We start from the raw sequence: 12,886 nt of genomic DNA, 5'->3' as shown, positions 1-12,886 counted from the left end.
TTCACATGGAGGCACTGCAGGGCAGGAGGACAGCTCCCCACAGAAAGATCATGGGCTAATTTATTCCACATCATGTTTTAAACAACAGCTTGACATTTCTCACTTGTAACACCAATAATACTCTTATCCTTACTCCAGCTGGTAGGATCAATGCTGTCTGATGTCCTGAAATATGGCACAACACACATACAAGCTAGTTCCACTGAAGAAACCAAAGAGAAACAGCACTGGTTCAGGTTCTACAGCACAGCAAGTCGTAGAACCTCATTAACTGGGTTTCCAGAGCTGAGCTATCTGCACAGACCTGCTGACCTCATGAAATGGGCCAAACCAACACATGGGTTGAGGAAACCCTCTCACCACTCCCAAAGTCTGTGTTCAGTCTTTTCTTACAAAACAGTGTAACTTTGCTACACCACAATTCCTGACAAAAGAGGCAGTCCTTGCTATAAAAACAGCCACCATCTAGCAATACTTTGGAGCAGTTTCAGACTTCCTCCTTGGTCATCAGGGATGCACAACCAAGCCATGATGAAATGACTGGCATTCCATAACAACTGCAATAGTAATTATTTTTTTAAAAGAGGGAAGACAAAAATAAATAATGATGAGGATGTGAGGAAAATGGGGCCCACACACAGGGCTGGTGGGAAAGTACAGCAATGCAGCCATGTTAGAAGAGTCTGACTTGTTTCTTGGACTAACCATCATTTCCACTCCCAGGTCCATATCCAAGACAAATGATAACACATGCCTACTCAGAAACTCATAAACAAATGTTCATTGCAGCATTACTCAAAAAGTCAAAAGGTGGAGGCAACCAAAATGGTTACTTAAACTTGTAAGACTAAGCAAAAAGTAGTACTTCCACACAGTGGCATCCCCATCAGCAGTACAAAGGAATGAAGCACTACCACCACACAGTGACCATCAGAAAATTACATAAAGTTCAGACACAAAAGAACAAACATCAAAGTCTGTTTACATGAAATGTCTGAAAAGGGTATAACAGAACGGCAGAGAGGACCAGAGCTTGCCTAGGGCTGGGTAGTAAGGTGGGAGTGGCTACTCAGTGCAGGATTTCAGCCTAAGGCAATGAAAATGTTCTGAAGTTAAATTACATGATGTTGCACAACTCCAAATATGTCAGAGACCACTATAAACTATAAATGGGTAGACTATACAGTATGCAAATTATTGCAATGAAACTGCATTTTTAAAAGCACAAGGGCTAAATAGAATGCAGCTTTAGACGACCTCCCTTGTGTCCCAGTACTGACACTATAGTTTGGCATTAGTGACACACATCCCACATGATTCCGGTGTCTTACTCTAGACCACCGGATCTCAACCTGTGGTTGCAAGCCCCTTGGGGGTCAAATGATCCTTTCACAGGGATAGCATACCAGATATTCTGCATATCAGATATTTACATTACAATTCATAACAGTTGCAAAATTACAGCTATGAAGAAGTAATGAAATAATGGTTGGGGGTCACCACAACATGAAGAACTGCATAAAGGGTTGTAGCATTAGGAAGGTTGAGAACCACTGCTCTAGACAAAAGTCACACCCTGCACAATCTCTGTAGCACACTTTTAGGAAGGATCGTCTCTGTCCTTTGTACTCCTTCCCCTTCCACTCACAAGGCACCTCTAGATAGTGGCACATGGCCACAGCCTTATTCTCTTACTCCACCTTACTAGGACCCAACAAACAGCCTGGGCTCGTGGTCTTTCTGCACATGCACTACACTGTGCCCCCATCCTGAAGCTCAGCTCCACTGCTGCCACAAGCTGTGTCCTGGATGGATGACATCAGGACACTGTCACTGCAGGTAACATAATACACTGTGGAGGCACCAAGTGTTCCATCTGCAGGTGCTCTCAATGGGTGATAGTACCCCTCAAGAGTGAAAAGCAGTTCTAAAGACAAGAAAACCAAGTATTACCAGGGTCCACAACTCTCCAAATCTAGCACACAGAGTATATGCAACATGCAGCTACAAAAGGCTGAAGAGGTAATTAGTAAATTATAAAGGCTAGCATGAGAAAGAAGCCTGAGAAATATTCATATACCATGCCCTTCCCCAGAAGCACTGGTATCCATAGCTAGCCACACTGAGGAACCCCACCAAGTTTCATCAGCCCTGAGGATGCAGATCCATGCACTTCAGTTACTTACCCTCTGAGAGTCTCGACGGCAGCAACAGGCCTCGTCTACCCAGTTCTGCCAATGCCAGACATCCACCATGCCATGCCTTATCCGTCTCCTGAAAACTGAGAGAGAGTTCTAATGTCAACTCCATATTTAAAGCCCACAGTTTTGCAAGAAACACAAACTGATCCATATTCTGGACCCATGAGCCTTGCTAAAACCATTACTTCTTGGCTAAACAAACAAGACACTCAAACCTAATATGAAGATAACTGCCACATCAATACTACTCTTTACATCACCAATAATAATGAAAGGACTTAGGTCAGATCATGACCAGCCCCGAGACATTCTGCCATCTTCAACATCAAACCAGCCCACTCTGATCAGACAGTGGAGTCAACAGAGATTCTACCCAATTCAGAGGACACTAGTAAAAAGGAACAGGGGGACATCTTTACATGGCACCCACTGTTACCTGAGTGATCACATTCAAGATTTAAAAAGTGATTAAATAAGATGGCCACTGTTGTCACATGCCTCTAATCGTAGTACCTGGGAAGTGGAGGCAGGAAGGTCAGAAGTGTAAGGCCATCTCAACTTCGTAAATTCAAGGCTAGACTACAGAGATATATGAGAGCCCATCTCAAAAAAAAAAAAAAAAAAAAAAAAAAAAAAAAAAAGGACAGAAGGGAGGGAAAGGAAGAGGGGTGGCAAGCATTTAAAGACTTTTTCCAAGAGCTGGGTGGTGGTGGCACACACCTTTAATCCCAGTACTCGGGAGGCAGAGCCAGGCAGATCTCTGTTCAAGACCAGCCTGGTCTACAGAGCGAGATCCAGGACAGACACCAAAACTACAGGAGAAACCCTGTCTTGAAAAACAAAACAAAACAACAAAAAAAGACTTTTTCAGGGGTGTGGAGGTGTCAAGTCCAGCTATGTTCCCAGGCTGATTGTAAAGCCTCCCAAGCAGCTGGGACTACAAGAACCCAATTTTGCACCCAACTGAAATAGGGTCTCACAAGTAACATTTTACATTTAAAATCAATGTGCCTAGGTACTCAAAAGTTCTCTTCAGGGTGTGGCCTGTCATAACTACAATGTGAATGACTGTTCTCAGACTGGTCAGGGCTGCTCTGAAGTTTCTGTATTTTGTTGCCAACATAAACATGAAAATGCACATCACAAAAAAGCAAAACAAATGACAGGCTTTTACCTATTCTGGCTGAATTTATTTAACAGCAAGTAAATGTGTAGGAAAATCATCACTAAACTGTACAACCAGCTACTTTGTACACAAACTATTAAGAGAGGAAAAGAAGTCACTAATGTCGACAAGGTGGACACAGCATGGGCCTCCATGAGCTATTAGATACAGCTGTCCTCCCACTCACCATCACCACTAATGACTCACTCATAATTACAATTTTTTAAAGTGTCAGGTGTCTTACCAGGTGTGTGCTCAGAGGCCATGTGATCATTTCAAATCTTGTGTTTTTTGTTTTATTTGTTGAGAAAGGGTCTCATGTACCCAAGCTGGCCTCAAACTCACTATGAAGCTAAAGCTGGCCTTGAACTCCTGATCCTCCTACCTCTACCTCTCAAGTGCTGGGATTATAGTTCCATTTCCAAGTCTTTTTTTTTCCATTTCCAAATCTTTATGTCTCTCAGGATTTCAAATGGAGAGAGACGCTTCCTCATACTTCTATGAAGATTACCATCAGAGTGAACCTGATACAATATCAATACAATGATGACTCAAAAACAGTAAACTAACTTCATTTCTAAACTATAAGTGTGTCACTATGGCTCGAGGCAGGCAGGCCTGAGATGCTGCTATCACCACTACAAACTTGTGTCTGATAAAAGCCAGCCTTCATATAACAGGGGCAAAGGAAGAGACTCTGGCCAAGTACCAAGGGCTCGCTATTATCTCACATCCAATTATCTCCCAAGCCTAGGAATCCAGACAGAGAAAGCACAGAATGCTGAGATGCCGTAAATGGGTTGGAGGAAGAAGCTGGGAGATCCAGGTCTCTGCACAGACCCAACATCCTGATCCTTCCATCAGCATGCTTGCACAATGTGGACTGAGGGTTCAAGATCAGTAACACCTTTTCTCTCTCCAGAACACAGCCACAAAAACAGGATACATTTTTGTATCTGCCATCTATTAAAACAACAGACCCTTAAGAAGGTTAAATGAGCTATGTGCCAACATTAGACCAAAACTGTAAGCCAGGAGGAAGGAACATAGTCTAGAGAAGCAGTACACACCAGAACCCTGCAGCACTCCAAAGAGAATGGGCCAAGGATGCTGAAGAGACTGGAGGCAAGAGAATGAAGAAAAAGTTCCAGTGGGTATGCAGGGGCACACCTGCATAAAAAGTTCTAAGGGACCATAGGGAATGTGCAGAAACACCCTAAGAGGGATGGGCAAAAACAGTGCTTGAAATTCAGGGAAAGCTGGTAAATGATAGAATCCCACCCCTTCCTAAACCTCTGCTCACTTGGAGAGCAAAAAGGCCTTAGCTGCCCTCAGAAGCCAATAAATACTGGTACTAAGTTCAGGGCATCACCAGCACATCTATCATCCCCTGACCTTCAGGAAGGAGCTCCAGGGACAAAGACTAAAACAAATCTAGAGAATCTTGATAAAAGAAGATATATACATTATCTCCTCTCCACACTCCACAAAGCAGTCCCAATAAGAATGTTTCCTGCTAGTAGTTCCACTATATATACCATCATTCCAAAACAGACAGTCTCTGACACACTATCTCCTGCAAACTGCAAACTGTCACTAAGCAGCCTGAGGCAAAATGAAGAAGGGCCTACTCCAGAAGGAAGTCAACTTTGGGCTGTTGGTGGGCCATCTCTAAAGACACAAGGAGAAAGTGCTAGAGTGCCCGAAGTGCTGAGAACATACTTCCTGCCAGCCAGTTACAGCTAGCTACACAGAACAGCAGGACCAGAATTGTACCGCCAACAAAGGGCCATGAAAAATGAGTATCTGGTCGGGCAGCGGTGGCGCACGCCTTTAATCCCAGTACTCAGGAAGCAGAGCCAGGCAGATCTGTGAGATCAAGGCCAGCCTGGTCTACAGAGCAAGATCCAGGACAGGCACCAAAACTACACGGAGAAACCCTGTCTCGGGGGGAAAAAAAAGTGAGTGTCTGGACAGGCATATGTCCCTTCTCAACCCTCTACTTCCAAAGCCCAGAAAAAAAAAAAAAAAAAAAAAAAAACACATCACACCCAGAGTAATAATCATTGGGAAAGAAACAAAACCAATGCCTCTGTCTATGAGTACACAATGCCAGTCTATGGCCCCAGGATCACACCCACCCAACAAGCCATCATACACACAGGCCATGTGCCTGCACACACAATGTCCTGAAAAGCTAAACTTCAATTCATTACAATGCAACTCCAAATCCAGGCCTCAGTCACTCAAGAGTCTTAGTATCCACTCTGGCTAGCAGGAACATGAGGCATATATTCAGAACATTCCCTCATTTTAAGAAGCTCTGCCCATCCACAGAACAAACCCAAAACTTAAAGATGAAAACCTACATTTGCTTGGGTTCAACATTGACTTCATTTCTTTCTAAAGGTTTTAGACACATAATGGGTGTTGAAAAGAGTAACATCTGATAACTGAAGTTGTCAAGTTTAACTTTAAAAGGGAAAAAAAATGGAGTTCTAACAAATAGCTCAATTGAAAGAAACTATAATAATACAAAAGAACAAAAAGCCACAAGTGATAACCTACCTGAAGCAGTCCAACACAGACCCCACCACATCATCTGCCAGCTCTCTGGGAAGCCTTCCAGCCATCCTACCAATTCTGAAAAAGAAAAGCAACAGTTCATCAGCTATATATGACCATCAGGAGTAAGTCTCCCAACCCCACAGGAATGCCTCGAATACTGCTCAGCAACAATGCCAAGGACAGGGCAGGTGACTCTTTGGCCATGTGAACAGGGTACGTGGTCACCTTTCCCCAAAGTGACAGACACTGAACTCATCACTGATAATGGCCCCCACGTACTAGACAAATGCTGCAAGAGCCAACCTAGACCCTCTCATCTATACACTGTCCCATTTCCATAAAAGGCTAGTCCAAGCCCTGCACAGAGGAAAGCCAGAGACCTGAAGTCAGGCCCAAGAGAAGGCTCCTCCCAGTAAATCTCACTGTGCATGCATTTGTCCACCCTCCCAGCAAGAGAGGCTTCAGGCCAAGCTATATCTACTGTTGACATAAATGGCAGCCCCTTCAGTCTGTGGAGAATCCCCACTTGTGATGCCAGGGGAACTGGTGAGCAAGAACAGCACTGCCTCGCTTTATCTTTACCATACAGAGTCTCTTCAACAACCTAAACATCTAATTTGTAGGCATCAACTATTACTAATATTGGCCTCACACCATGTTAGAGAATCTAATATCTAACCTCAGTAATTTTTTTTTATTTTTTTTATTTTTTTTTTTTTATTTTTTTTTTTTGAGACAGGGTCTCACTATGCAGCTCTGGATGCCCTGGAACTTCCTACATAGATCCAGCTGGCCTTGAACTCACAGCAATCTGCCTGCTTCTGCCTCCCAAGTGCTAGAATTAAAGGCATGCACCACCATTCACAGCCAGTAATTATCTTTAAGTGTACAGAATATAAAACAACAGTTCTATCATTTGAAAATCTTCAAAGTATTTACAACTCTCAAGGCCCATGTAAAGTTTTTAAGGAATGAAGAGGCAACACTGACTGAGACACACCTGCCCCTCACCTCTGGCACTCAGCACTTCCCTCACTTAGGGCATTTATACATACCCTTTGGCTGCAGACCACCGCACCACAGTGTCCTTGTCCTTCAACCCAACCAGTAGCTGCTCTGTAAGAACCAAGACACAAACCATCAGGCTATATAAAATCTTAATCCTCTTGCTTATGTGTAAACTATCCTACCAATCCTGCACTCCATTTCAAAGAATACACTGTGGGAACTATGCTGAGAATCTTAATTTTAGCCAGCCATGGGTTACACATCCCTATAACCTCAGCACTTTAGAAGCTGAGGCAGGAGGACTGCCTCAGAGACAGTTTGGAAAGCCTAGCACTCAGGAGGCAAAAGCAAGCAGATCTCTACTGAGTTCAAAGCCAGCCTGGTCTACATAGAGAGTTCCAGGCCAGCTAGGGTTACACAGTGAGACCTTTTCTCTAAAATGTAAAAGTCTTAATTGTTTTTAGTTTTGTTTTTTTTTTTTCACATTAATAGAAGGATGGGTGTGATGTGTGCATGCCACAGCATGCATGTGGAAACCAGAGGACAACTTCTAGGAGCTGGTTCTCTCTCTCCACGACTGAGGAATCAAACTTCAGTTGTCAATTTTAGTTAGTCCTTTTACCCACTGAGCCAAATTTGCATGCCCAAGAGGTCTTAAATTTTATTTTAAATGTTGTTTTATGAGTATACTGTCTGCATGTATGTATATGCACCATGTGAATGCCTAATACCTGCAGAAGGCAAAAGAGGGGGTCAGATCTCCTGGAACTAGAGTTACAGACGATTGTGAACCATCTTGTAGGTGCTGGGAACCAAACCAGCAAGTGTTCTAAACAGCTGAGCTATCTCTCCAATCCTGGATCTTAATTTTAATTACAATGAAAGTACTTCCTCCCTGTTTTTAAACAATTACAGAAAAGGGCATTTCTGCCACTTCCTAACAAGTGGAGCCAACCCAATAGGACAATCAGCAGGAGCAAGCTGCCTCCTCAGGCAAAGGCCTCAGTAAGCCATAGGAAGGGAGGTCAAAAGAAACTGAAACATCTGGGAAGGCTTCCACGGAGGAAGATGAGACCTTTGGGGACTAGCCCAGAGGCAGTCAGAAGGTTATCCCAGGTCACACAGCCCTACAAGCCCAGTATGGTCCAAACACTGGCCAGAGGGCAAACCCTGGAAGAACTGACATAGATAAATAGCTAAAGGGTTGGCGGTGGGAAGAAACAAATCAGCAGAATGGATGGTCTTTAGAGGAGCAGAGGGTAAAGTAATATGCCTGAGGTGGGTAGGTAATAACAGAGAAGGATCAAGAGAATTCATCCTGGGTCTATGAAGTTCAAGGTGGTTTAGAGGGACCCAGGATAGGTGCTGTGCCACAGCAACCAAGGAAGAGAATCCTGGGGGGCAGGGGGGGAGGGGGCCGGCGCGGAGGGCGGTTTTCAAAGAAAAGACCAAATATATGTGAATGCTGGCCACACAAACACCACCACAGTGGTCAAGGAGACAATATAGACACCAGGTATAGACAAGTCTGGGGGAAAATCTGTCCTGAGGAATCCAAGTAAGAATGAGTGGATAGAACACAGCAAGGGAAATGGTAGACTGGCTTTGTACCTACCAGCCAGGATCCTCACAGCAAGTGGAGGTTGAGAATCATACTTCATTCAGCATGAGGCAGGAAAGCAGAAGAGTGAGTGGACAAGCAGTGAACCTGAGGCTGGGCACAGTAAAGGGCTGACTGGGAACACACACTGGGTCAAGATTCCTGATAAGTGTGGAGGCCTAAAGTAGTTTGGGATGATGCCTAAGGAAAGCATGCTTGGACAAGACAAGAGTATAGAGGCTGGAGACATGAGTCTCATGTTCCAAGTCTGTTTTCCTGGGAGCCCTGTTTCCCTGAAGACAATCAGGGAGAGCAACTTAAGGGTCAGGTTGCAGAAAGGCAATATGGAAGTGTGAAGAAACAGTGGGAAGCTGGGGGTGCTAGAGCAAGTGTCCATGGAGAGGTCAGTTCAGTGACCATAGGCTAGGTGAGATAACAGGAGGTAACCAGGATGGAAAAGGGGGAGGCTAAACAGAGATGAAAAGCCTAGGTTGTGCTGTAGAGGGAGGCATGCATGACATCTGCTGTGGGCTCCACTTACCTATCACACACTCCACCCCCTCTGGGACATCATAGTCTTCATCACCATCAGAAGTTAAACTATCAGACTGCAGCTTCTGCTCACTCTTACCCAGGGCACAGAGCTGCAGGTTGGCAGCCAAAGACCGACAGCCACGCTGATACCTATGCAGAACAAAACAATCTCAGGTTGGTCGGTACAACCTAGCCCTAAAAATAAGTTTTTTGGTAAGTGAGGTCATCAACTTAGCATCCCTCAAAATCACACACACCATACAGACTGGAGGAAAAGGAAGACCAGTGGTGTGACACTATCAGGACAAGCGTCAGAGCGCTAACCCAGGCCAGATGCATGCCCAAATTCTGAAGAACCTTCCATAACAAAGCTTGATGGCAGAAAGCAATGGCACCCTTGTTTATAAGCAAATGGCTGCCTTCTCCAGCTGCTTGGCATTCTGGCCTCAGCCCAGGCCACAGGGCCCACTCTTCACCTATGGTCCAACTGCAGCTCTAAACAGATCTCCCACCTGCCTGGGGAACAAGAATGGGGGAACCAACGATGATGTGGCTCATAGACACTACTCAACCACTGTCACCTATCTAGCCTTGACCAAGCAACTCTCTCCTAAGAGTCAGCAGTAACCAGAGTAACCAAAGAGCCAGAGTAACCACAGCCCATCTCCAAAAAGAATTCAAGAAAGGAAAGCAGATTCTGTCTGAATCTCTACCCTATGGAGAGACCCACTTGGGCCAAAGCTGAGTACTCTCCTCCCCAACAGAAAATCATAGGTATGTACCACCTTCACCTCTGCCCCATAGGTACTGTCAAGACTGCAGCAAAAACACAGCACAAAAACACAGCTACACCTGAAGTGCCACACAGGTCTTTAGATCGGCATGAGCTACTGAGAAAGATTACAAAACTCACACACAATCCCCGTCATATCCTCAGTAACTCCCACAATGAGCAAGTACAGGACAGGACCCAGGAAGAAGATCAGGGAAAAGCTACATGGAGTACTCAGAGCTCAGGGGATGTTGGGGTCATTAGCTACTGGGCCCAACGAAAGACCAGAAGTTCCAGCTCTCACTAAAGATCCACATAAAAAGCAGAACCTGTGCTACAGAAGACAGGGCTACATCCTCAGAGAAGAACTGAAATAAAATGACCTAATAAAACTAAAGCCAAGAACAGACAGGAAAGTGGATCCACCCACAGCCTATGAGGACCAAACTTCACCACCTGCATTGGGAAAAAAAACCTGTAGCAAGTAGTGCTAGGAGATCTAATAAGAACCTGAAAGAGACAGAGAGAGAGACAGAAAGGAGAACTGGACATGGTAGTACATGCCTATAATCCCAGCACTTGAGAGATGGAGGCAGAAAAATCAGGAAGTTAAGGTCATCAAATAGCAAATTCAATGTCAGTCTGGATTACATGAGACCCTTCCCCTGCAAAAGTGGGGAGGGAAAATATTGAAATAAAAGAAAAAAATGGAAGAGAAAACAAATAGCAAGAGGATGAATTTAAAATCCAATCATTAGTCAGGCATGGTGGCTCAGTTATCAATTTGATCCCAGCACTTGGAAGGCAGAGACAGGAGGATCTCTGTGAGTTTGAGGCCAGCCTGGTCTACAAAGCAAGTTCCAGGACAGCCAGGGCTACGTAGAGAGGTTCTGTCTCAGACAAAACAAAAACCAAATCATATTTCAGTTTGGTTTGTATTTAAGCGACAGAGTCTTACTATGTAGCTCTGACAGGCCTGGAATTTTTCATGTAGAACAGGCCAGCCTTGAACTTTCCTCCTGCCTCACAGAGTGCTAGGATTATGAGTGTGCCACCATGCCCAGCAAAACCTAATTCTATTAATAACTACATTATTACATGTGTAAAAATATAGACAGACAAAATAATGTCTAATAATACTAAATTATTTTCTTAAATTAAGGCTCTTAGTACCTATGAGCATTAACTGAACACATCTGGTATGTCTCTGAGTACACTTCTGGACACATAAACCAGCTCCAGTATAGGTGAGTCTTGTCCAATCAGCTGATAGACTGCCTCTCCCACCTGTTAGCCTCTGATTAGGTCACAGGCTCCTCCTGAGTCTCCCGACTGCCACTCACTCTTCAGACCTTAGGTTTCACCAGCTTCTATACTGTGTCTACTTCCTATTGGTTTTGTTTCTTTGAAGATTTTCCATAGAGTTTTGAGAACAGATCACTAGAATGTAGCCTAGTAGGTGTGAGTGAAGTGTATACTGAACATGTATATAAGATATCTCTAAATTATAACACACTTCTTTGGAATTCACTACACTTTGGAAAAAGTTTTAACTACACTTAAACAATTTTTCTCAAATCACACATATTAATAATTGAATGCAGCTCAGTGATAGAACACTTGCATAAATAATATTAATAGCAATAACAACAACACCTTCTAGGCATGATGGTACATAACTAAAATCCCAGCATTTAAAAGCCTGAGGCAGGGGGAGTGTGAAGACTAGCTTGGGCTATAGAGCAAGACTCTGTCTCAAAAAAAAAAAAAAAAAAAAAATTGGGCGGGAGGTGGTGGTGCACACCTTAAATCCCAGCACTTGGAAGGCAGAGGCAGGTGGATCTCAGTGAGTTCGAGGCCAGCCTGGTCTACAGAGAGAGATCCAGGACAGCCAGAACTGTTACACAGAGAAAGAAAAGGAAAGAAAGAAAGAAAAAACTGTACTGAGAGGATATTAGAAGAAGCTGTGTCCACCAGCAAGAAAACACACTTTCATTTCTGAATAAACCTTCCAACGTGAACCAGGTTTTCTCTGAGAGGTGACTTATCAAAAAGCTTGTCCCCAAGAGCCCAAACCAACAATTTGCAGGTACACCTGAGCAGCACCTTAGGGAAAGGCAGAGCAAGTTTCTCCCATTACCATTCTAGCTTCAGCTATTCTACTGAAGATACTGAGTCAGAAAATAGCCAAAAGGAAAACCATTCCCTTCAGAACCAGAAACACTCAGACACCAAAGGGAAAAGGAAAGCAGCAGACACTGTTTGCTGTTCAGTCCACACAGCCCTCTCCTCTTGAGGTAAAGCAAGGTAACATGTCTAACTTACCTCCATGTAGCCACCTTTGGCTTTAGGAAAGTCAGCCCCAGCCTCTGGACAAGCTTCACACCGAGCTTCCGCAGCAAGGTCTGGTTGCTCTCAGGGAGTCTGCATCCATCAAGGCACTGGAGCACAGTGTTGGCTGTAGATGAGAACATGCAACTCAATGTAGCAGGTGATGGCATGAACCCCTGAAACAAGCCAATCTCACAGGCCCAAGGGAGGTGGCAGATAATTCACACTGAATCCCTGGGCAAGACCTCTTTCTCCCCAAGTTATCTGCCAAGAATTGCCAGAGTAAAGCCTATTTATTGTCCTAACTGTGCAACAAAAAGTAGAAAAGGCCCAGAGCACAGGGGAAGCCATCTTGTTGCAAGCAATCATGCAGGGCCTGAGGGACACAGACCAAGTGTGGGCAAAAGAGGTCATTCAAATTTACCAGTGCTTCTGAGGTATGTTTTGTTCATGGAGTGCTCACTCAGCACTATGATAGAATGGAGGCAATGCTGAGACAGGACATTGAGTCCCAAGGGGAACATAACAGGAAGATCTCTTGCATGAGACCCTGGGCTGCATAGGCCATTCAGGGAACTAAGGTGGGGCAGAAGAATACGATAATGGCATTTTACAGACAAAAACTAAAGCCTAGGATAGAAGTATAGTGCTAGGTCTCAGAGATGGGCCTGAAGTAAAATAGACAAGATTGAAACCAATCATTTAAA

General features: G+C 44.3%; 1 protein-coding gene across 1 annotated transcript in view; it reads right to left on the bottom strand.

Moving 5' to 3' along the window:
• Tbcd (tubulin folding cofactor D) overlaps window positions 1-12,886 on the bottom strand; it is a 173,988-nt gene that overhangs the window by 112,733 nt on the left and 48,369 nt on the right. Inside the window, exons 9-13 of the mRNA XM_059272344.1 lie at window positions 12,174-12,306; window positions 9,084-9,226; window positions 6,990-7,050; window positions 5,935-6,009; window positions 2,187-2,281 (exon numbers count right to left, since the gene is read on the bottom strand). Coding sequence (XP_059128327.1) covers window positions 2,187-2,281; window positions 5,935-6,009; window positions 6,990-7,050; window positions 9,084-9,226; window positions 12,174-12,306 — 507 coding nt within the window. The remainder of the gene's footprint in view (window positions 1-2,186; window positions 2,282-5,934; window positions 6,010-6,989; window positions 7,051-9,083; window positions 9,227-12,173; window positions 12,307-12,886) is intronic.

This window comes from Peromyscus eremicus, chromosome 8a (genome assembly GCF_949786415.1).
Source record: "Peromyscus eremicus chromosome 8a, PerEre_H2_v1, whole genome shotgun sequence".
NCBI classification, from domain to species: Eukaryota; Metazoa; Chordata; class Mammalia; order Rodentia; family Cricetidae; genus Peromyscus; species Peromyscus eremicus.
This window is presented reverse-complemented; position numbering and strand designations above follow the sequence as displayed.